At 40.1% G+C, this 24,290-nt stretch overlaps 1 protein-coding gene across 5 annotated transcripts in view; it reads right to left on the bottom strand.

Annotated features, from left to right (window-relative positions):
- The window catches only part of NUP93 (nucleoporin 93), an 84,009-nt gene that overhangs the window by 57,896 nt on the left and 1,823 nt on the right, over positions 1–24,290 (bottom strand). Inside the window, exons 1-3 of one of the 5 annotated variants that reach the window (XM_088171915.1) lie at positions 22,299–23,785; positions 20,433–20,646; positions 19,128–19,245 (exon numbers count right to left, since the gene is read on the bottom strand). In XM_088171915.1, the coding sequence (XP_088028041.1) occupies positions 19,128–19,245; positions 20,433–20,611 (297 nt within the window). In that variant the 5' untranslated portion in view covers positions 20,612–20,646; positions 22,299–23,785. Of the gene's footprint in view, positions 1–19,127; positions 19,246–20,432; positions 23,851–24,290 lie in introns of those variants that run through there. The other 4 variants (XM_088171916.1, XR_015806310.1, XM_014880780.2 and 1 more) reach the window with 4 other exon arrangements.

The raw sequence follows: 24,290 nt of genomic DNA, 5'->3' as shown, positions 1-24,290 counted from the left end.
TGTTTTGGAAAGATGGTGCACAATAGTGACGGCCACCTCTACACAGAAGTATCAGATCTGGCAGACTATTGAAACAGGGGGAGGGAGAAGTCAGATGACTGGAGAAACAAAGACTAAGACCAAGATATGCCATGGCAAACAAAAAGTCAGTTTTAACACAAATACCAGCACAACTTTCATCTCGGTAATTGTACTGCTCACATTGGTATTTACTCAGAAATGGAGCAATTTCTACTACTTCCCAGTGAGATAAAAACTTTTTTTTTTTTTTTTTTGCCAAAGAATAATAATAATTTCTTTTAAAATGGTGGATTCTTAACAGGCAAAAGCCCTACCTTACAAAACTTTATTGTTTAATGGAAAGCTGAAATGACAGGAAAGGGACTGCATCAAGTCCTGGCTACAAATCTAGGTGAGAGAGATAAAATAACACTCAAGACAGTAGCCAGAGAGCAAACTCTTGGCTCCTCACCTTTTGTCCATGTTTCCCCTCATATTTAAAAGTGCAGAAAGCTGTTTTAGTCTCCCTTAATTTCCAGTACTTCTAGCCACAGTGAAATATTTAGTTTTTGTTTAATTACTGGTTTTCACAGCAGGCTGTAACAATCAGCAAAACTACTTGACAGAACCAGATAGCTGAAAATGTCATTTTCCATCCAAAGTGTAGCCATGCCACCACCCAAGCCCACAGATACACATAAATCAAAACAAGGTTAATCTTTTCTGTTTTATGAAGGTTTGTGTTTCTAAAAAAGGGAGAGATGGCTCCTGAAGGATCTTTGGTTATCTGTACCAGAGCAATTATAAAGGAAAGGCTTGGGTAAGGAAAGGCTTCTAGCTCACCACAGTGGCAAGTGATTCATAGCAATTAAAAGTTTCACTCTGTCTCCCTTATCAATATAAGAAAGTCACCCCAATTATCAGGATAGCTGCTTTCTACAGGATTATTCATGTGCAGCAGCAATAGCATCAGGCCTTCCACACCCATCTGTCCAAAGCCTGATGTGGTCTCTGTACAAGCTGGACAGTGGGCCATCAGTAGCATGAGCTTGAGACTCGAGCAGAGGGGACCAAGAGGAACATGGTCCATTAAACCACACTGGGAAGCACTGCAGGAACTGAGCACAGATCACTCATGTGCTGCAGGGAGGAGAAGCACATCTGGAGAAGCATTACACAGTGACCACAACAGGCATGTTTTTAGTAGTGCTATATAACATGCAACACACTTGTGAAGCTATAAAAATAAAATTTCCCCTAGAAAAAAAACAGTAACTATTTTAAAATGAATAAATTAGAGCATCCCTTAATGTTTGTGTGTTAGCAGCTCAGCAAACGCTGGGCATGTCAAAGATCAAAGGTGAAAAATATCAAGAGGCACAAACCTCAAAATATTAGGATTTCTGTCAGCCTCCCTCTGTCTTCTTTTCAGTGTCTCCTGCTTTAGAGGTTCAATTCAGTATGTGAAGGTTAACAAATATAAAACAAGGAAACTTAAAACTTGCCTATTTATCTTTTTTTAAATCCAAATCCCATTAGTACTTTTGGATAGACAAATTATATTATAAATGTAGGATTTCAATATTCTGGCACCAAGCCACATTCTAATGGACATTCAAACACTAACTAAGGAAATGGTTGTGCATTAAGCCTATCAATAAGTCAACAATCAATACTTCAGTACTGCAGTAAAAATACAATGCACCCTTTATAACTGCCACTGGCCTCATCCTTCTTTGTCAAGCTCAGGTCCTAATAAAAAAAATAAGAGTCTTGAAGCAAGAAATGAAGCACATACTATTTCACAGTCATTAAGCATTTATCTTAAAGTCTAGACCTAATTGGTCATCTGAACTGTACAGATTTTTGTTTTTAAGTTGTGTTCTGACCAGGCAGAAGAGTCAGGAATAAAAAGGACAGGAGTTCAGACACAAAATTAATCAAGCAGGTCAATAGGTAAGAGCAGCAAAATAAAGAAACCTCAAACAGCAAAGCCCCAAGCAACTGCAAATTAGGAGCTGATTCCAGCTTTATCTCCAAAAAGCATCTCAATCAAGAACAAAAAAATCCCATCAAAGCATACTAATATTTGTGTTTTAATCCAATTCATAGATTTTAATTGCCTGCACAATCCCTTGACATATCCGTCCTATCAGTTTGATCAAATGAAGCCAAAGGCAAGCTCTGCAGAGCACGAGTTTTGGACATCCTCTGTAAAAGCATGACCATCAGGCCATATTGCTCTGCAATAGAACAAATGCTTTAAATTTAGTTAACTCTGGCTTCCCAGTCGGAGCCATGGCCATAACGCTGAGCCACCACTATATTTCTTGACAGTGGAAAAGAAAGGCAGTTTTTGGATGCTTGGAGCAGATGTGTCTGCAGAAAGGTTCAGGGTATGCTTTACAGGAAGAAATGGTGGCAGACATTGATCCAATCCTGGGAAACCTGAATGTAAAAACAGGAGGACAAAAATAATCAAATTGATTATTTTTATCTCCACGGCCTAGTAAGCTCAGTACTGAAATGGAACTTCATCATGGAATGGCTAAGCCAGCCTAATAGTTTGGGTAAACAAGCCAACTCCATTCTCCATTTTCCTCGAGTCTGCAAATACACAGAGGGAAACAGAGAATGATTGTTTCAGAAATCCCTCCACAGATCCCTTACGTTTATTTGCTAAAACCATCTTGCATCCCCAGGGTTTCAGCTATAAACAAGCACAGAGCATGGCTGGGAATTTGGAAAGACTTTTTGCTGGTATTTTGAAGTCAGGACATCTGCATCTTGAGGTTGAGCTCTGCAAAAGCAGCCAATGCTGCAAGCCTGGCAGGCAAGGGGCAGGAATACCCAAATTCTCAGAGATTATGGAGCAGTTTGCCAGTGCACAACCCAAATTCAGGAGCAGGGTGTGCATCCAGCAATAGCCTAGGCCAGACCTCTGACTATTAGGTTTTGCTACTTCAGCTCACTCTCTCTACATCAGGCACATCCTGGATAATCCCTCTCAAGTGACAGTCACCACATACTACATACTGCTGCATAAAATGATTATATTGGGTAGCAGGCAGTAGCTGCATTGACCAAGGTTTTAGCCTACAACTCTAAACTGCCAGCTTAAAGGGTTTTTGCATGGCCACAATTCCAGCTCAGAGCAGCAACTAAGAGTAATCTTTGCACAATTTCAGCTCAGAGAAGTTGAAGATCTCCAGACCAGTCTTAATGACTAAAGGGTGGTTTCAGCAGAGCTGCCAGTGGACAGGTGTTTGTAGCACAACTTCAGTTTCTTGTTTCATGTGGGGAAAAGGAGCTCTGCTGCCAGTCTGTACTATAGGGGTAGCCAAAGACTGTGCTGTTTAGCACTGCCAAACTAGAAAACTACTGATGGAAAGAAAAAGCCTTATTTTTTTACAAGGTTTGGTGGTATCTGAAGGAGGGAAGTTGGAAGCCAGCTAAATGTTGTCCAATATTGATCAGGACTGTGAACAATAAAGAGGTCTGAGAAAATAGCAAAAAGGGAAACATCCATAAGCTTCCACTACAGAATCTCACAATCTTGTGGTAAATGCTCCTTTTAATTCTCAGCTGAAGAAACTGATGCATAGGAAGGCATTTCTTGAACTCAAAGTCAAGCATAAAAATCGTGACAAAAATTGGATCAAAATCCAGCTTTCCCAATTTCCTGCAATGAAAAGCAGCTGCCACAGAAGGCCATTTTCTAAGTAAATATATGCATCAGGGGGTGCCAGTCAGGCAAGGATCCAAAAATTCAAGGGTCAGGTGCTATTCAATATTTGAATCAGTACAATAAAACACTGCATAAATATTTAAACTGGCACTCTTGCCCCAAAATACTCTTGGAATATATTTCAGCCTCTTACTTTCAAAGTTTATAACTGACATTCCCTTCTTTCTTCTGTCCTATGGAACATCTGAAAAAAACCCATTCCCTGTTCATCCACAACACATCTGACAGCAGTTTGCTGGTCTGATTTGAATGTGCTCCTTTCAGTCAGCAAGTACAAATAGACAAATCTGAAGTGCTGAAATCCTATATCCTTGGCTCTTTATGAGCTTTTGTTCTAAATCCACTCTCAGTTTCCCTGAAAAACCCAAATAAAAAACCAAAACCTGAAACTCCAGAACACTCTCCATTTTTACATCTCATTTATAACCTCTGTCTTCAAAAGCTAATTGCTTGGGCTCCATTTCAGTCGTTCTCACAAAGTGTGCTATAAAACAATACAAGATGCAATTTGTCATTAGACACTTACAAACTATGGAGGACACACATTTGCTTAGATCTCAATATAGATCTCAAGAAGTCAAAGGCCAGGGACAAAGGCATTTTGATATTCCACATGCAATTGAACCTCCCAATTGTTTTAGCCAGTCATTAATATAAGTTATGATCTTGTAGGGCAATATTTCCCTACTGTCAGTCACTACCTGTGCTGCCCAACCCAGCCCCTACTTTTAAACAACGTGACATTCAATGAGCTGGAAGTTGCTGTAACTGGAGGTAGAAGCAGATGTGCATTGCCAATAACTCACCTGGCTGCACAATCTAACAATTCAATACACTGAATTGCAGCTCTGCTGGAGACTCCCATCCTGACATCTCCACAGTTACACTCAATATTGATTTGTATGAATCTGCTCCTACCTCAGCCTTCATTTCCCTGTGCTTCTGTGTCCTAGGCCTGTCAATGTACCCAAGTGCCAAAATAGCTGAAGTTTCTCTTGAAAATAACGTTTAGAAGTCTTTTAAAAGATATTTCAGTAACACATCCTAAGAATCACAATTTTTTTTTGTAATAAACACATTAACTACTGACCACAGAAATTTGACATTGCATCTGACACCTGCAGAATTACGCTTCTGCTGGTAGCAACAGCTTGTTCACCATATGCTTCTAGTAGCACCTAGGCAAGTTGTTCAGAGATTAATAGCAAAAACAAACAAAAATCCAGACCCAAACCATACCCAAAAAACAAAGGACAAAAGACAGCTCTTTCGGTTTTGCTGGGCTATCAGAAGTAACAATTAACTAAATCGTTAGCATTAATGCAAAAGGAAGCTCTGATGATCCCACATGTAAGATTACTCTGATGGAATGTACCACAGTACATGAAAATGCTCTGAATTCATACAAACACTTCAAAAGGTAGTGCTATACTTAAATTATTTACACTCACGATGGTCCTGGAAGAGTCCAAAGGAATTAGCTGTGAGACTGTCAGTCTGAGTAAGCAAGATTTAGTCTGTGAAGCTGTGCCCATCAATGAAAGCTACAGTCAGTAACTCACTGCACTAATTTCACAAACAGTATTAGAAAGGTCAGTACTTCAGCCTTTCAGACCTGGCACTTTGCAGGGCCAGCAGCCTTACACTGAGCAGCTTTACTGTGTGCATAGGAAGTGGTTACCACCTGTGGTGCTGATATGGTGTCACTCCTGATTTGCTCTGGAAGCTGCAAGCTCATTTTTTTTAAAGATAATTAGTCAATACTACACAGCAAGGCAAATGATCCAGTGCTGTAACTGTAGCAAAAGGTTGTTTCAAGATGCAAAAAACTTGAGCAAAATAAATCAGTAAGCTTGGGAGTTGTTTAAACTCTGAGGTCTCGCCTACCTACACTCCCTGCACAAATTCACATATTTAACAGAGCTTCTTAGCTTCTCAATGAAGTGCACTGACTACACATCCAGCTTACAAAAAGAAATTGCAACACTCTCTGAAAAATAAATTGTGAAAAAGACAAAAAGACCTTTTCTTTCGTTGCACATGGTAGAGACAATTTCACTGTCTACTGCATGCATTTTCCATAAAGTGGAGAGGTACAGGGTATTGGTAATGATAGTCTTCAATTTATCACTCTGGAACTTCAGATAGGAAAAGGATGAGACCAGCAAGCCACTGCTTTTGACACTACAAAGAGCCTCACTAACGGGAAGGCACAGCCTGCAGTGGCATGGACAACCAGACTGTAACTCCTGCACCAGATGCAGTGCAACAGTGAATCTTTGCCCATGTAAACTGCTTGAACTCAATTAATCAGCATATAAAAGAGCTCCGGCAAAAACCATTTGCATTTTAAGCAGTGGCCATCCTTCTTCAGCATCTGACCTTCCAGTTTCAAAGTTTCCATGTTTTTTCTGGATGACCATAAGCATCCAGCATGCTTGCCACAAGACAAGCATTGGTTTGCAAATGTCCAGAATCAAGGCGTGTTCTTTCCTGTAGATGACAGCAGCCAGGGGTGCTGAAGGCAAAAGGATTTGTCTCAGAGACCTGCATAAAATCAAACAATTTAGAAACTCCTCCAAGATGGCAAGATGAACCTTCTCTGGATCCACAGGGGCACTTCCCACATGCAACATGTTCTGCTGAGCTGTCTCTGCAACATGAGTCTTTGAATTGCACTTCCCACCTTCCTCTCTGAGTATGTGGTTTCAAGCAACATTTGTTGCCAGGATGCATTGCTAATACATAATATATTGGCTAGAAATTAGTATTTCATCTCAGAAACTGTTACAGCAGCTTCTTCAGAGGCAATGCATGCCGAAGAGTTTGAGAAGAAATTTTCTAAGTAAAACAGAGCAAACTTACAACCAAGAGAAGAAGACAGATCTATTTGAGACAAATAACTAAATTCTGCCCTTTAAGACACATTGCAGATTCAATCCCCTGCAGGAAGGAGATCTGTTCTGCTATTCTGCTGCAGAAGAGTGTTATTTCTCAAAATTGAGGTTTGAGTATTTATTATAGGAATAACTTCTGACTGATGAGCAAGACTTGCTTCTCTTTTCCTGGTGATGCTTTGCAAAAGGCATTCCATTTATGGCATTCCTGGGGATAGATGGACTCATGTGTAATGCTTCCTCCCCAAATCCAGCATCCCTAAATATCAGCAAGAACTATCTAGCCTTCAAACACAAGCCCCAGACTCTTGTCACACAGAGGACTGTCCTGCTGACTGGGGCACTCAGCATGCACCAGGGGAGGAAGGTCTGGAGATTGCCAGCTGCCTCCTGACAGCTTTCAAGAGATACAGCGTAACACCCCTTACATCCTGGAGAGATTTCTCTGAGACAAAATAACAAAGCAAGGCAAAAGCAAACAGAGTAACTCAGAGGAAATAAGGAAAAAGGAAGAGAAAGCTAACAATTCTTCTATAGTGACTAACAGGGATATAAGTGAGTGACAAATTGCCATCAACTCTCAGCCAAAGATTTCACACTACTAGTTGATGAGAATCATTTCCAGCTCAGCTTCCCCCTGCTCCAGCAACAAGCCAGAGGAGTTGTCCACCTTGAGTGCTTATTTTCATAATTAATTTTAAAAACCACAAAAAACAAAACAAAATTTTTCCTCAGACAAAACAAAAAAAGAAGACATTAGAAAAGGCAGAGAATAAGGCATCTAAGAGTATGATACCACAGACAAACAACAAAACATTTAGCATAAATTTAGCTAATTATGCACAGCAATGTCATACAGTTCATCTTACCAGGAAATATGAAGCCAAAACATTAACCTCAAGTCAAACAGCAAAACAAAAATAAGAAGTGATATTGATTCACTGTATCTGTTGAGTAATCAACATTCTTACCATTAGCAATGAGCTGCAAATTTTCTGGATAAGCCATTTTTAACCTTGGAAAAATTAAAACAAGATAGAGGGGAACTAAAAGAAATATAGCAGAGTTAGATCTGTGAAAAATAAATTAAAACAAACAAACCAAAGTAGAGGGTTCAAATGTGTAATTCCACAGTGAGATGGATCTCTGCATCCAGCTTCCAGCATTTGGCTTTCACTAGAACCTAAAGATGGTCACAGTCTCATTTAGTCAAAACAATGGAGAGTCTTTTGACTACTGCATTAGCCCTTATTTCACATTCATTAAAACCTTCAGGTTTTTTTATCTACTTAACAGACTGAGTAAAAGGATTTAAATATGCCATTTTCTGCTACAAGCCTTGGGGCAGGGAAAATATAATGAATGTTTCAGAGCTACTGTATGGTAACCATAGCAGGCCAAATCAATTACTGCTCAGAGGATCTGGAGATAACACACAGGTTTTATCATCTATTTGAAATGTAGTTTGTTTTTTTCCTTCTACATTTCCTCCCCCATTCTCTTCAGAAATTTCTTTTCTCATACATTAGAATCTGGCCCAAAGAATCCTACTGACTTATGTTTAGAGATAAGGATTTGTCATGATACTGTACAGTACTCCCACCTATGCACGCCCATTATCTGAGATTAAAATCAAATCCTTCACAGATTACTACTTCTGCCTTTCACACCAAGTTTGGCTACATCAAACATTATCAGAAACACCAAACAAACTGAACACTGTGTAAGCTGGACAGACAGCCTCAAAAGAGAAACCACAGGACACACTCAGGGAATTGTCAAAAGCATGTGACATGGTCTGGGAACACTTTTGGGATGAATAACATTAAAAAAAGGAATTAAGTAAGAGCTGGTGCTTTAAATTAAGTAAGTGTTCTAGAAATAGAAGATCTTGAAATCAAGTTCGTATAGGTCGGAACAAAAGGAAACAATGTCTGTGTAAATTATGCCAAGCTCAAAACCAATAAAAGGAAATAAATTTTAACATAATCTGTAATTGGATTGTGGAATTCACTGCCACAGGAAGATGGCAAGGCCAAAACCATAATGGGATTAAGAACTGACTCAGTATGTATCGATACTGACAGTACCTAGAGCTGAGCTGAACACTGAAATTGTGGAAATAAATATTATTCCTCATGCTTCAGGATATCCAGTCTCTAACCACTAAGGAACAAGGTGAAGCCTAATAAAGCAAGTTGATATCCCCATGAACCTCTCTGTCAGTGTTTCTCCTCTGAGTTACCTGGTGCTGGCCAAAAGTGTGTAAAGGCAACCAAACAGATGTGTCCCAAACACAATCTAAGAAATCAACCATGACAACTTTGCTAACAGCTAATCCCATATCCCTGAATCAACAGGATAGCCAATTGAAGGATTCAAAAAGGTTTAATAAAGCTGATGAAACTGAAACTAAGCACTGAGGTGTTTACCACTGCCTTTCCTCATTCATCAGCCTTTGAACAGCAGTTGTGTGACACTGGCAAACCTTCCCTTTGCTTCCTCAGAAATACCACATGTGACAAAACCTCTCTCCCCTTTCCCCCCCTCCAACCCACAGTAGACACTGAAGATAACACATAATCCAGAAACTGATGCTCGAAAAGTACAGTCCACAGATACTTCCACTGCAGTCACACCATCTAGCAATATGGTATTTCATTCCTCTATAGTTATTTTAAAACTAAATCTCTCCAACCTTCTCAAGCCATTTTTACCAAGGAACAATTAAGCATGCTGTTCCAATTAATTTAAAAGATAATCTGTTAGCTGTGGCTCATAATGCTGCATAAGCATTTTGGTATTTCTGTGGAGTACCATGCATCTTGCATGCTTACTGAGATACAATAATGGAATGGTATAGAAAATTTCCAGCTCATCTCCTTAAGCTTCTTTCAGTCATTTCCACATGCATGGAAAACCAATGAGATATCTTGCTTTTTGTTTGAGCAGTTTAATATTCTATCTCAAAGTAAACAAGTAACTCTTTTGCACCCAAAATAGTGTCAAAGCAGAGACCTGAGTGAAGTGTTGGGAGGAGGTAATACATGAATTTAGAGCAGAAAACCAAAGGGAATGAACACAACTGGAGTAAGAAAAAAAAAGAGTGGAAGAAAGATGAGAAATAAAGGACAGGAAGAAAACAGGAGACAGTGAGAAGTTGTGCCAAAAACCTAAAAGAGCGAAACAAATGCATGTATCCTTAGTTCTACCTCAAAAGGTTGCAACTTTCTTTCAAGAACACGTCTTGGCAGGAATAAGGATTTCATTTTGACTTCAAAAAGAAAAGTTAAAAAACATCCCTTCACACAACCCAAACATTTCTTCCACAAACTGCCAAATTTTCAGGCTGCTGTTTTGTATGGGGAAGCTTAAGTACATCCACAGTTTGATGCCCAGTCACTGATAAACAGCTGACACATTTCTTAGTTAGTGACTGTTTTAAACCAAAGCCTGATAATGCCTAGGATTAAGATTTTGGATGTGGAGTCAAACTGACTAATTATGACAGGGGAGAGGAGGGCATTCACAACAATATACCTGTGGCCTTTCCAAAACGGCTAAATTACACAAATGGTTTAGTAATAAATCCCAGTGGAATTCATCAGTGGAGTAACACTTTCAAGAGGCTTGAGTAAATGAGAGGAGCTTGAGAGGAGGGGAGGGAGTTGAGAGCTGCAGCAGCTGCTGCTTTTCCTAATGAATTTGATGAACTGCCTCACTGAAAACACAGCGTCCAGGGTTTTATGCTGCTTGTGACCACAGGAGTTCAGCAAGAGAGTCTGGCCTACTCACATTACAGATTTCCCCTCTGGAAGAGTGATTTGCTCACAGCATCATGAGGGATTAATTGAGAAAAATGGTCAAAACAATGCTCATGTAATAAAGACTAGCAAAAAACACCACAAAAACAATAGCTCAGGAGAAAGGTGACAATTTCACCTCTCTTACAGGTCAGCTCCAAGCCCTTCTTGTCTCATTTCAGACAAGTTTGCTGAAGATCAGAATTCTTTTTTTCCTACTGCACTTGGGAAACTTCCTTTAGCTTCTTTCTCCTCTTTTTCAGAAGAGCTAAAAAGCAATATTGATTTAAATGGGTAAATCTTAATTTTTTGATCCTACACCTATGGCTTAACTCCATTAACCCACTGCAACACTGGGACTGAAAGCTTCTGCCATGGGTGAGAAGTCCCCTCAACACCCCCTCTGTATGGCTGTGACCAAGGCTTCCCAAAGCCAAGAGCTTCCATCTCCCATTTCCATAGAGGCACTAGAAAGTCAAACCAAGGTCCACTGAGAAAACTGGATTGCTTAAAAAATAAATATGTAAAAAATAATTACCTCTCCTCCAAATGATGGTCTTATACTGCTACTATACAAAATGCAGTTCATATATTAGAAATCTCATTTACCTTCTTGTTTATTTTTGAAAACTTTTTTTCCCCTTAAATGAAACATAGATGATCTGGGTTCACTTCTGTGTATAATCAGTTCCACTGTGAAATTTCAGCACAGCTCTGAAAATCTTCCATTTCAGAGCTATAATAAAGATACTTGAAAACTCCAAGTCCTCTCCTATAATGTCTATGCTTTATCTGTAATGGTTTAAAAAATGTTACAAAACAAAACAGGAGTTATGCTTAGCAAAAGCTACATTTGAGACTCAAATAAATAAATTAAACAATTTCTTTAATCCAAGTGTGTGCTCTACCACATGATATGTGGAGGGGGGCAAATTGCCAGGTTACATCTCAGCATAGTTTCTTCTCACCAACCTGTATAAACACAGAGATGAAACTGTTCTACCAAATTTTTCCTGCACCATGAAAATACCAATTCCAACAGATCATTTGCACATGCTGAGCACACACTGTCTAGGTCAGTAGTCAATACAAGACCTCAGCCAGCACTAAATTAATGGGACAGTGTGACACTAAGAGGTGCCACATTGCCAGAAATGACGTCCTCCTGGTCAGCTGCAACACAGATCCTGAAAGTTGCTACAAGCAGGGTGTTGGGGAAATTCTGGCTCAGATCCTCACACCCAGGTTTGCTCCTGAGTTCCAGCTCTGAAAGGATCCTGCATTGCTACCAAGAGAAGCAGAGATGTCTACAGGAGAGGCTGCATTTTGGATATGTGATGTCCAAACTGCCTTTTTATACTGTACTTGCTCCTTCACAGAAATACGAGTTACCATTCAATTAGAGACTGGAACCATTTTCAAACAAGGGCAGAGCTACATGGCAAAAGAAGAAAAACAGGGGAGGGGGAATGAAGTCAAGCATTATGACTCAAAATCTGGTGTGTTTTAACACGTTTGAAGTATCTGTTACAAAAAATATTTATTAAAAGTTTACGGTTGTCCCAATTTGAGATTCAAAGAACATATCTGTATTAAGTAGGCAGGAAATGTGAAATGTGCTAGGACACAGCAAAATTTAAATAGATCAATAAATACAGCTACTAGAAACAGAGCTCCCATTTTTTCCATCTCATGACCTTGCATTAGCATAAAGTTCTGAAATATCTGTCCTACCCTCTTATTTACTCATGATGAAAGAGAAAGGCAGACCATGTATCTTCTCTCCCTGTTCCCAACTCCTTAGGGTTAGGAATCCCTGATCAGAACCATGATGAACTGGAAGATCACCACATTATTCCAATTAGCATGCAACCAAGCAAACAAATGAAATTTAAAACAAGTCAGTATCACAGTATTTACTGAATGACTGTAATTTGTCCCACTAATGAAACACCTGAGTATTCTACATTAAAGGTACCACAGTTTGGGTTTTTTGGGGGTGTGCATGTTTGTTTTTAAGGTTAATAAGGCCAGGGTCATTTAAAACTTAGAACTAAAGCAGTAATGAAAACTAGAGAAAATTCCTGCTCAGATGTAAATTACAAATGTGAGGGAAAAAGTGACAAGCAAAAAAAAAAAAAATTCCCAGTGTTCTGGGCTTTTTTTCCCTTCTTTCCTCCTTTTTTCCTATAGTGTTATTCGTTCACCTATCTGATGCCAAAAAGAAGGGAGTGTTTTGGTTTTGTTGGGTTTTATTCCCTCTAACTTAAAACTAAAACAGACCCCAAAACCCCATGCTGGCTTTAAAACCAGAGAAGCCTGCACTCTTAAATCCTATCACATCCCAATCTACCTTCACCTTGGTACTTCTCAGGGCATCCTTTAATCAGCACAGACCTTGGAGGGCTCTGGGCCAGCCTGTCCATTCAGAGGGGCCCTGGGAGACTGTCAGTGTCAGGGAGGTGGCAGACAGGCCACTGATCCCCTGGCAAACCAGCTGCCCAAGGCCCTGCAAGCCACCTCACCCAGGAGAGAGCACAGGCAGGCTGCAGTTCATGTAGAATTGTTACATGTTACTTACAAAAAGGAGACATCAAACACAGCAGAGATGAGCTGAGGAAGTTCCTGTAATTTCAATTTCCAGGGTCCACATCCCTTAGCTCCATTTGCTGCATGCCAAAATACTCATTCATTCCCCACCACTGCTTTCTTCAATTGTGTGCAAACTGCCTCTGGCCACGTTTAATTACCAGGATATTTATATTCTTGATTTACATGCCTAAATGTGTACATTAAGGCTCAAATCCTGAATGCAATCAGTCAGACAATCTAGGCAAAGAAAACAGCAGGGTTTGATACTAGCATGCACTAGTAAAGGAAGGACAAAAAAATGACTTCCAAGAATCTTTGAAGAGAGAGGTATTTTTGGAGCCGAATATTTCTACAGTTTTTGAAGAATTCCAACTATGACCACAAATAGTATTTTTCACTTGAACTTCAGCAATGCAAAGAAACCAACAGCTAATGACCAACCCTAAAAAAACCAAGGTCGAAGGTTGTCCTCTTGCATTCACCACCATGGCTCTGCAATGGTTAAAAGGTCCCCACAGCTGTGCTGGCATCATTGATTAGGGTGAACAAGGAAGCGACAGAAAAATAAAGCCACCTTAATTTCAAGCTCCATTAGAACTGAAGGACTTGGGGGCGGGGGCAGAAATCAATGTTTGGCAAATGAGAAAGGACAAAATCTGCAAAAGGAAAAATGCATTTTCAGGCTAAGCTAATGCAAACAATGGATTGTGAACAGCACTTGAGGTTGGCCCTTTAAGGTTGTGTCAGCATTTCCATTTATAAACTCTGATTTTAGTTACACTCCAGGATATTACCACAGGCTTTGGTATTATTCTAGCAGATACACAAAGTATATCACAAATGGTAACATAAAATAGCAATAAGATTGTTGAATAATGCACCCTTTCAGTACCTGATGTCAGAGCAAGAATTTTTAAAATTACAAGTCATACACATACACACAAACAGAACATACAGGGCTCAGGAGAGCATCCTGGGACCCAGATTCTATCAACACTAAAATAGAAGTTAAAGCTATCTTTGATACAAAACCTGTTTATAGTACTTTGAAAAGCTTCAGAATATCCCAGATACTTAATTTCAGTCTGTCTCTCTTATCAATTGGAGAGATTTCTGTCTAACCCTCTGCCCTCATTTAGATAAAAGCTCTTATTTCTGTATCTGGACCTCCAGAGAACTACTCAGTCAATACTCTGAATATCCACACCCAGAAATCAAAACCAAACCCTAGTATGCAACCTTTCATTTCAGTTTTGCCTAGGTCAGAAGGCCAAGGTGAAACCTGAACAAATGAGGTAATTCAACAAAATTTTCTTTCAGTGTAATGGAGCTAGGCCTTCACCTCGAACTTTCTAAGCAGATAAGCAATGCATGCAAGAAGAGCTTGTGTCTGCTTCTAACATTCATTTCACAAATCTGCACAGAGCTGGACTGAGCCAGAAAAATGAGAGCAAACCATTTTTTTTAAATTACCACCATGACTTTGGGCTTGTATTTTTCAAAACAAGCACACAGGTGACCAAATATAGTATCAAGCCAACTGACATGTTCAAAATACAAAGACCACAGTAAAGCATAACATATATTGTAACCAGTCAAATTACCTCAGCAGGAGTAAATCAGACCTTGATGTAGCAACTAACTCCTACCTGGTACCCCAAAAATCAGTTTGACAGAGCAGCACCGAATCTCTGTGACTCCACAAATAAACCTAAACCTAACAGCACAAGTGCAACAGCCAGGTCAGTACAATAGCACAGCCTATCCACAGTGTTGCAATAATTCCTCCTCTGGCTGCCATTACTCCAGCCTGAGAGAGAATCTGCTATGACAGTGCTCATTAGAAGAGGACATCATAGTTTGCATCTTTGAAAGAGTGAAGAAATACCTTTTCTGAGCAGAATGGCAATGTTATGTTTATATTCATATAACCCATCTTTAGGATAAAGATTTGCATGATCAAGCCTTAGCTTGGATTTCTAAAAGCCAAAAAGAAACAAACAAAAAGACCCAAGCACATAAATATATGCTAAATATGAAATCAAGAAGCACCTGACTAACACACTTCATTTTGAAAAGATTTGGCCAAATCTTGACAATTTAGAAAAATCTTGATCTTTACAAACTCCTGATATAAGAATTATTGTAAAGTGGATTTACTGCAAGAAGTGTTTGTGATTCTGCATGCAATTTAGTAACACAAACTTTGAAATGAGAAAGGAAAAATACAAATTCCTATAATTTAATGGCAAGCCTAGAATCTTTTACATAATCTTCCCGGCCTACTGCTCTAGTGGGAGACATTTCCTGGACTCACAACCCTTTTATGTGCAAGCAATCTACATTTTACAACTGATAAATAATTCAGATAATTAATTGAGCTGCAATTTGGTGCACTTTTTAGTCAGCACTATAGAGTTCCATTTAAAGAGGCTCTGTACAGAAAGTCCCTCCTGCTGGTTAACCCAAGCTGAAACTTCTATTAAGGTGAATTCCTAGATTCCCTTAACACTTTCTGAATGTCTCACACCAGCATCCTGGGACTTCATGCCCTAGGATGCTCCTCTCTGATTTTTCTTGCTGCTTTGTTCTCTATATAAGGAATAGGGTATTTCCTGGCATTCTCCTTCTGGAGTGCAGATTGCCATCACTTGAGAGATTAGATTCTAGCATATCTCTCTGTGCTGGCCTCCCACAGTTTGCTAGAACAGACTGCACTGGTAGAAGGAACAGAGACAATAAATAAATCCTTTAGGTAAGAATGCAGTGAAAGCTCAAGAAAACTGCCAGAGAATCTCTAGATGCAAAGGAGCAGAACCCTAAAATTCATACAACGAAGATTTAATTATATTTGCAGCCTTCACACAACTGCAACAGTCAGCAAAGGCCAGGCATCAGGTTTGTGCTCCTGGCACAAGTGCCCATATTCACCACCTTCTCCTGGGCTGTGGTGCACAGAGGTTGCACCAATGCAGCCCCACCACCTCTTCAGAGGGAAGAGGGCTGAGACCTCCAGTTGCAGGTGCTTACCCAAAAAAAGTTTCAGTCTCTTTGGCAAATGATGCTGTAAAGTATTTACGAATTGATACGTGCTCAAACTGAAGATTAAGGGACAGGTATGAGGAACCACACAGACAAGAATAATTGATGCATTAAAGAGTCTACAAATGACAATTAAGTTTCAGATGGGATTTCAGGCTAAGTAAACTTGCTGCAAACTACACAGAGTTGTGAGTCTGTGTGGAGCATCAGGAAAAGACAGGTCTGAGGAAGGACAGCTGAGCTCACGACACTGAGATGATAAAGTATGGACCAAGTTCATGAAGAATATGTGAAGAAGTTTTTGCTGGTTAAAAAAAGTAATGATAATGCCAGAAGGCACAGGCTGAGGGCTTGATGCAGAACAGAACAGGCCTTCTCAATGCACAGAATTAAAGCTTACCAGTATACCTGTGTAAATACTGGGTAACAGCAGAGGAACAGTAAAGTCCTGTAAAGAAATAAACCAGACCCCTCCCTTACATCACTCTGCACATTGCCTTCCAGATGCAATGGGAACAGCTTATGGAGGAAGGATTCCACACAATGCACAGGGATAGCTTCATCTGTCCTAAAACAAACACAACACGTCTGAAGAAGACTTAAGAAACTATCTAGGAACAAGGAAAAGAAATCTCAAAGATCATCAGGACATATAAGAAAAAGTAGCATAGAAAGAAACTTTTGTAACACATCTTTATCTGAAGCATCAAATAATTTAAAGACCTTCCTGATTAACAGAGGTAATTAGAGGACTATCAGCAGTGGCTCCTCTTATATAACTCTCTAACACAAAGATCCTCTTACATAACTAACAAGAACTTAATAAAAACTATTCTAAAAGTGTCGATGACTGCATACCAGAACCTACAGATGGGAACAGAAACTTGTCCATATTCTAAGCAAGTAACTTTCAGGTACAGACCACAGTTGACACCAGACAGACAGCTTGAGATGTGACTGCAAATATCCTCAGAGGAGGGAATGATGTTTTGTGAGACATGGAATCCTTGCACTCATTAAGTGCAAAAACAAGCAGGGACAAAACATTTAAAACTGACACTTGGCTCATATGCCTCCAAGATGATCTGAAGTGGAGCCCCTTGCCATGCTTCCCCTTGCAAATCACTTTTGGCTAATTGACTGTGAATGTCTTCTGCACATGGCCTGCAAAAAAAAAGAGTAAGATTCAAAGCACACAAATATTAGGCCTCAGAGAAGAGCTGTTGAAGTGGTCAGTGATTAAATCACTAGTGTTAATCATGATTCAACACAGCAAACAGGGAACTTTGATTTAAACAATTGATTTTAATCCTGTTTCTCATTTGTACTTTTTAGCTGTTTTCCTGAAGAAAGGGTTGAATCTCATTGGCTGATTTGGCCATTTAAACACACTGATTAACATAAAACCAGTGGTTAATTGCAAAATTTGGAGCTTTTCCTGAACAGAAGGATACATTCAAATATTGACAAGGGTGATTAAAAAAAATGACTGGAGATGAGAAAACATGCCAAGATTACTACCAGAATATACCAGAATCACCATTTCAAATAAGGCCTTGAGATCTCCTATAACTAAGAAAGAAGAAAATCTTCACCTTTTAGTCAGGTAACCAGCAATAATATAAAATACGATTATTATGAAATCATATCCATTTTCTCATGTGCCACAAATCTCAGTTCCAAAGAGTCAAGCACTCCACTGCTTCTGGGCTTGAGAATCTATGATAAGATTCTTCTTACAACAGAAAGGAAAAACAGTAGAAAACAAAGAATTAACAGCAGTAGTAAACCTTAAAAAAAAAAAAAGGAAAAAGGAAAAAGAAGCAAGAGTTGTTGAAAAAAATCTAGACAGAATGAGGCCAAGAAAGACATGTACCAAGTTTAACATCACCAATTAGAAAGACAACAGCATCAGAAATTGGGACAAAGGGATAAAATGAGAAAAGACAGAAAGTGAACGATGCCAGTGGTTTAGAGCTCTCACTCTATGATCAGGCAGCAGATAAAGTCTCCAGAGAGTACTAATCTTTAGTGAAAGAGAGGCCTTCAAAAACTGGCATGAAACAAGTATGCCTGAAGACAGGAGATCACAGGGCTCCTAACACTAGCATGAGATTCAGCTAAGGGTCATGCATCCAAAATGGGTGGCACCAAATGCAAAAATAAAGCATACATTAGATAAAATGGGACAATTTCACATGCCTCCCTTCTCCTCCTGAAGTTAAGTAGTACTTCTGCAAAAAAAGAAATAAAAGCTTAACTCTCCTGATCCTCCTAAGTGAACCATCTGCCAGAAAGGAGAGAAAAGATGAGCTTCAAAATGATTAATCAGTAATTCAGACTGTTACCTTCAATGCAACCCACAACATCAATTCCATTACCAGCTCTTAACTGAGCAATGAATACTGCAGATTTCATCATGACAATATTCTACAAGGGCAAGAAATGATCAGAAAGAATAACTAGATGGGTCACAATAATTTTTAAGACACCCAGGGAAAATTTACAGGAAACTTTGCAAGATAAAATAATCTGGTAAAGCATTTGAACCACAGCAAATTTAGTCCATCACCAAGACAAGGTTATGACATCTGTGATACAATGAAAGAAAAAAAGCTATACTCACCTCTTTTGACTGTTGACTTAAATGCCCCCTATTCCAACACCTCAAAATTGCCTCCACATGTGTTTTTCCAATCAGACATAAAAAAGGTCTCAAAACTATGAGAGAGGCATCTCTGTGCAATTTAGGCTTGCAAGGCAAACAAAGACAGGTCCACAAAGGGAGTATAAGTATGTACCTAGTTCCTCTTGACTTCAGCAAGAATTTGGAACTTAAAGTACTTCTGTTATCTTGGTACTTAATGCTGCTAATCAAACATCTTTCAGCATTGAAAGCAGCATCTCCCCTCTGTGCTTCCTCTAGCCAGTGAATTAGAAAGAGAACAAGACTATCTCCACAGAAACCTTAGAACAGCTCTGAACCACAACACAGGAAGGGCAGTGGCAAGGGCAGTGTAATTCACATGTCAGAAATGTCCCTACCTGGATGTCAGTGTCCTTCACAGGTTCAAGAGGCTCAAATGTAGTGGCTGCACTTAGACTCTCAAGTCTCTGAGAAATGTGGGATATATCAAGCCCTTTAGACCCAAGAAGAACCGACCTATAAGGAAGAAATTGTACAGATATGAAATTAGCATTGAACAGACAGAACTCTAAACCCAGACTCATTGCCAATATTTAGGTCAGCAGCTAGCCATGAACAGACAATGCTCCCAGATGTATTACAAAAACTGCACAGAACCAAACTTTGAGCAGCCCTGTGTGTCTACATAAACACCTCAGCCCTGCTGAACTCTTTCTGCTGTTCCACTGCAGTGCTGCACAGCTGCCAAGTCCTTCCAAACAGAAAAAAATGTACACCATGTTGGTAAACATCTTCAGCAGCAGCCAGAACAAGGTACTGCACTTTTTGGCTTTAGTGCCCAAAATGAAGAACAGTAGCCCCTCAGATAAATCCTTCAACTATCCTATTGTTTTTTGGAAGTAGGAGAAAGGTGGGAGGAAAAAAAACGAAACAAAAGCTTTGCAGTTATTCTATTTCTCCCAGCAGGACTCCCCAGACCTTGTGTCATGGGGTGACTGTACAATGCTTGTATCCCCAAATTGTCTGTTCTGTTGATGTCAAATATTGGATTCTGCAGCTTTAAGACTAGTTCCAGGAGTGAGGTGGGGAGAAAAAAATGCAGAGTTTTTGTTATCAGAGATTGTACTTGCTCCCCTGCATCCTGCTCACAGACTGTGCTGTCTGCAGTGGACAGTGAAAAAAAGCTCTCTTTTGCTTTTTTTAGGGTTTTTTTAACCAATTGAGGCAAAAAAGTTCCTTAGATTGTGTTTTTTCCTCCTTCTTCTTAGAATTGTTTGAACCTGCTCTAGACTGAAAACCCAGGGAGCTCACACCTGTGATCCACCAGGCCTGGACTGGGCCACAGCATTTCCCAGTGCCAGAGGGACTGAGAACAGACTGAGTGAGCTGGGCTGCAACCCACGAAAAGGACTCTTCTAAATTTGTCATGTCTTCAGAGTGGTGAGAAGTTTTGCTGTTTCGTATTGTTTGTTTTTGTGCTGGGAAGTGCTTTGCCTGTTAAACAAAAAAGTTTTTTTCCCCACTTCTCTCCGTGAAAATATTTTTCTCCAAACCAATTAAAATAAGAACTGCTTAAATCCATTTCCTAAAAAAAAAAACATTAAAAACTTTCCTCCCAAATTTGCCCTAAACCAGGACACCTTGGAAAGTAAACCCATGGACAGCTTCCACCCCCTGTGCGGTCTCCAGTGCTCCGGACTTACGCCTTCACATCCGCGGTCTCCTGCGAGGTGCGGGTCAGGGTGCGGGAGCGCAGCCGCTCCCCGGCCTGCTGGATCTCCGGCAGGTTACGTTCCACGCGTGGGAGCTCTGAGATCCCTTCTGTCTCTGCTGCCAGCTGCTCTGCCTGCTGCAGCAGCTCCCCAAAGCCTTCCGTGTCCATCTCTGCTGCAGCTTTCGCTCAGGACACACAGAAACCTGCAGGGAAAAAGGGGAAATTCTTGCTGAGCTATAAACAGTTTCTAGGCTTGTGGGGTCACAGAGAGACCAGCAAGAGCAGGTCTTCTAGAACAGGACACACTGTCTATCCTCCCCAGGCATTAAACATCAAGGAAATCCTGTCAAGTGGTCTCAGAGAGCTTTCCCTTGCAGGCCTGCAGTCTATAGGCCTGTAAGAATCAGGATGCAGATGCCATATCACAGGTCATATTTTGCCTTAAAACAAAGGAGAGTGAAAGCAGAGAAGTCCCTTTGAATAATTTGGAGTTAATTTAGCTATAAACTACTTGTATACACACATAAATAGATCGCTTGCAGCACTGGACTCTGTGATCCTTATGGGTCCCTTCCCATTCTGTGATTCTGTATTTTTACATATTATGAAGGATGATGCACACATGTGCAAGCATAGGAATATATGAGGGCTGAAAACACACATAAACATCAAGTTAAATTAAAAGCAAAACAGTTGAGCTCTAGATGTACACAGACAGCCATAGCTAGCTATCTGTTAAGTTGTGCTTCTCTATATGTCATTAACCCCCAGCCAAAAGAAATAAGTGCATGTTCTTCCAGTTTAGAAGACCTGTGTCTAAATTCAATGCCTGCAGGAAGTTTTACCAGTGTAAGAATTCCTTGCATTGACTCAGTGACAGAATAATTAAAGAAATTAAAGCACAAGGCAAGGGCTGTAACAGAAGAGGCATTAAATGCATCATGCAGTTCTAAATTCAGAACGGAGCCTGTTATTTTTACAGAAAGGACAAAAGCATACGTGCTTGGGATCAGTACAGAAAAAGTGATTTAGGTGCAATGGTGTCCACATTAATGAAATATGAAACCCAAAACTCAGTTTTACACACCAAATCATGGTTTGCAGTTAAACCAGCTACAAGCAATAAGCATCAGACACCTCTGTAAAGCCACAGAGGATCACAGAAATCTCTGGTGCTGAATGGTGCTACAGAAACGGAAATCTTCAGTACAGTCCCTCTCTCATAGCTTTTGCAACCAAACCCAGAGGGCCTGGGATGAATAAGAGAAACCAGATCTCAAGCATTAACTCCAATTGTTTATCAATTACTCAAAAGTAAAATCAGTGTAGACTATCTGGTTCAAGGAAGCCTCCTAAGAAGAAAACAGGGATTTTTACAAATCAACAGCAGTCTGCAATTCAAGTATTTCTTTGTACTCCTCAACTGTACCAAAGCAATTTTGAACATTCCTCACGTTCTCAGTCTCACCACAGTTCCCAAGTACAACCACCCAGCAGCAGCAGCAGCGCTTTCCTCTGTCTGGACAAATGATTTAAAAGCACTGCATGATGATTCATTCAGACATATGCAGTTTGAGAGAGAAACCGATCCCTCCTGCCTAGGTGCCAGGACAAACCCTCACAGCAGCATCCAGGAATGGAGAATTTCACAAGCACACCCCACACACTTCTGGAAAGCTGGGGGAGGGAATGATTGTATTTACAATGATTTGTTAATAAGGTGAGATAGCAGAGACCGGATCTGTTTGAACAGATTAGCATGCCACCGAGATGGAGTGGAGCAGGGAGGAAGGAGGGTGGAAATAAGCAGTTTCATGCCCTGCAATGCAGTACAGAACATCTTCCCAGTGTTTACTTGCAGTAACTCAGATGCACTCCTGCCAGGAACAGCCTCTGTTGGCAGACACTGACCAGAACAGCCACACTCCTGTACATCCAAAGACTGATCAGATCTTCCAGGAGCAGTGACTGTGAGAACAACACAGACATCAGCTTGATTTGATCCAATCTGGCCCACCTCCTCTTTTCATTACCAAGATGAAAAGCTGGGAGTGTAAGAAGCACCAACTTCTCAGATTGCTGAAACCAAAAGTGTGAAAAATCAGTGCTACAGAGCTGCTCCCAAACCTGCACTTTTTACCTGCAGACACCACGTTAATACCATGTTAGGTCTGTCACATAAGTTTGCCTGTGTAGGACAACTGCAACAATTCTGTGAGACTGAACCCAATTCAGCAAATATAGAATAAACTGGTTATTTTGGAGAAAGTTAAAGTACCTGTGATTATAGCCAAGCACTGGATACAACATCACAAAACTCAGCCAACACTAAACATCTTTTTCTAAGTGACAGAATTCAAACATTTAGACTGAATATTCGTAACAGCACAAACAGCTTTGTCTCCACCCTGACAGAATTTACTGCATTCAAGAGACTGCAGTCTGACTCCTCATGCTGCTGTGCAAGATGGAAACTGCTTCCACAGTAACGAGCACAGCCATGGCAGAGTTTCATGTCTGGGTGGGGAAGGAGCAACAACCAACACCTAAGAGAGAGAAAATACTTCAGAAATTAAATTAACTTCGGTGAAACCAGACTGACCTTGGGCTAAAAGCCAGGACTGAAAAAGCTCATCTGTAAAACAAATTTGATGACTTATCAATAGAAGCTGCTGCATTAGACTACGATTCCATGAAACCCCAGTTTAATTTCCCCAACATTTAAACCCACACATAAGCACTATATATTGTACACGTTGACTAAGTTTAAGCCACAAAAAAAACCCAGAAAAGATGACAGGTTTCTTAAGTCTATTCATACTGATTATAATTGATGTTTTCATACCTAAAAAACACTAAAAACTCCTCAAGAGCACCACAATGCTGTCTTAGGAAGAAAGCTGTAGCTATTCTACTCCAAATAAAGCCACAATGAACATTTTACTGTACTAGATTCAGAAATACATAAAGGTGAAATATTACAGTGCATGTGCAATGTCTGCTGTACTTCACACATCGACAGGGTTTGTGTCAACTAACCAATTGACTCTGAGAAACAGTAAAAAATTAGGTTTTTCCAGTGCTCTAGGAAAAAGAAAGGAAGAAGATGCTACAGGGGAGAAGGAAAGCCACACCCACTACATTCAGAGTAATTGACGAACCAAGAGTTTCTCAAGTTGCAGATTCTTCAAAACAGGAAACAAAAAGGAAGAAATCAGTGTTAATTTCTCAAAGAGGCTCCCACCTCAAAATGTTCTGATGAGTCAGGAGCAGCTTCTTGTGGAAAGAAAACACAAGAGCACAAGTAGTAAGAGCAAGCCAGTAATGCTCTACTTCCTAGAGTTGAGCTCTGAGGTAAAAATGCTTTTCTGACAGGCTCCAAACCTGGGCTGCTACAGAGTGGAGCAGCTTCTATCTACTAATAATGAATTCATGTCTACTACATGAATAAGTAAAAGGTCCATTTTGCAGGCCCGGGGAATTCTGTCTGAGCAGCAGCAATAATACTCAGCTCTAGCACGGCACATGACATAAGCAGACATCCAGGCATTTCAGAGAAGTCAGCAATGTGTCCCCTGTGTTACAGACAGGGGAAGTGATTAAGAAACACAGAGATGATAACCAAAGAGCAGGTGGACAATTGTACAACTCAAATATCTGCTGCACATTTTCAGCACACCATCCTCTCGTCTGTAAAACACAGTATTTATGAAACCTAACAGTGGGAAAGCTTCCATATCCCAACTACACTAAATCCAGGTAAAATCCCAATAGGCCACCGTAAAAACAAATATCTAAAAGCTTCAAGCTATATTTGGTACCTCATCTGGTACAACAGCCTGTTCCC

Source organism: Sturnus vulgaris, chromosome 12, assembly GCF_052056855.1.
Source record: "Sturnus vulgaris isolate bStuVul1 chromosome 12, bStuVul1.hap1, whole genome shotgun sequence".
In the NCBI taxonomy this organism is placed as follows: domain Eukaryota; kingdom Metazoa; phylum Chordata; class Aves; order Passeriformes; family Sturnidae; genus Sturnus; species Sturnus vulgaris.
This window is presented reverse-complemented; position numbering and strand designations above follow the sequence as displayed.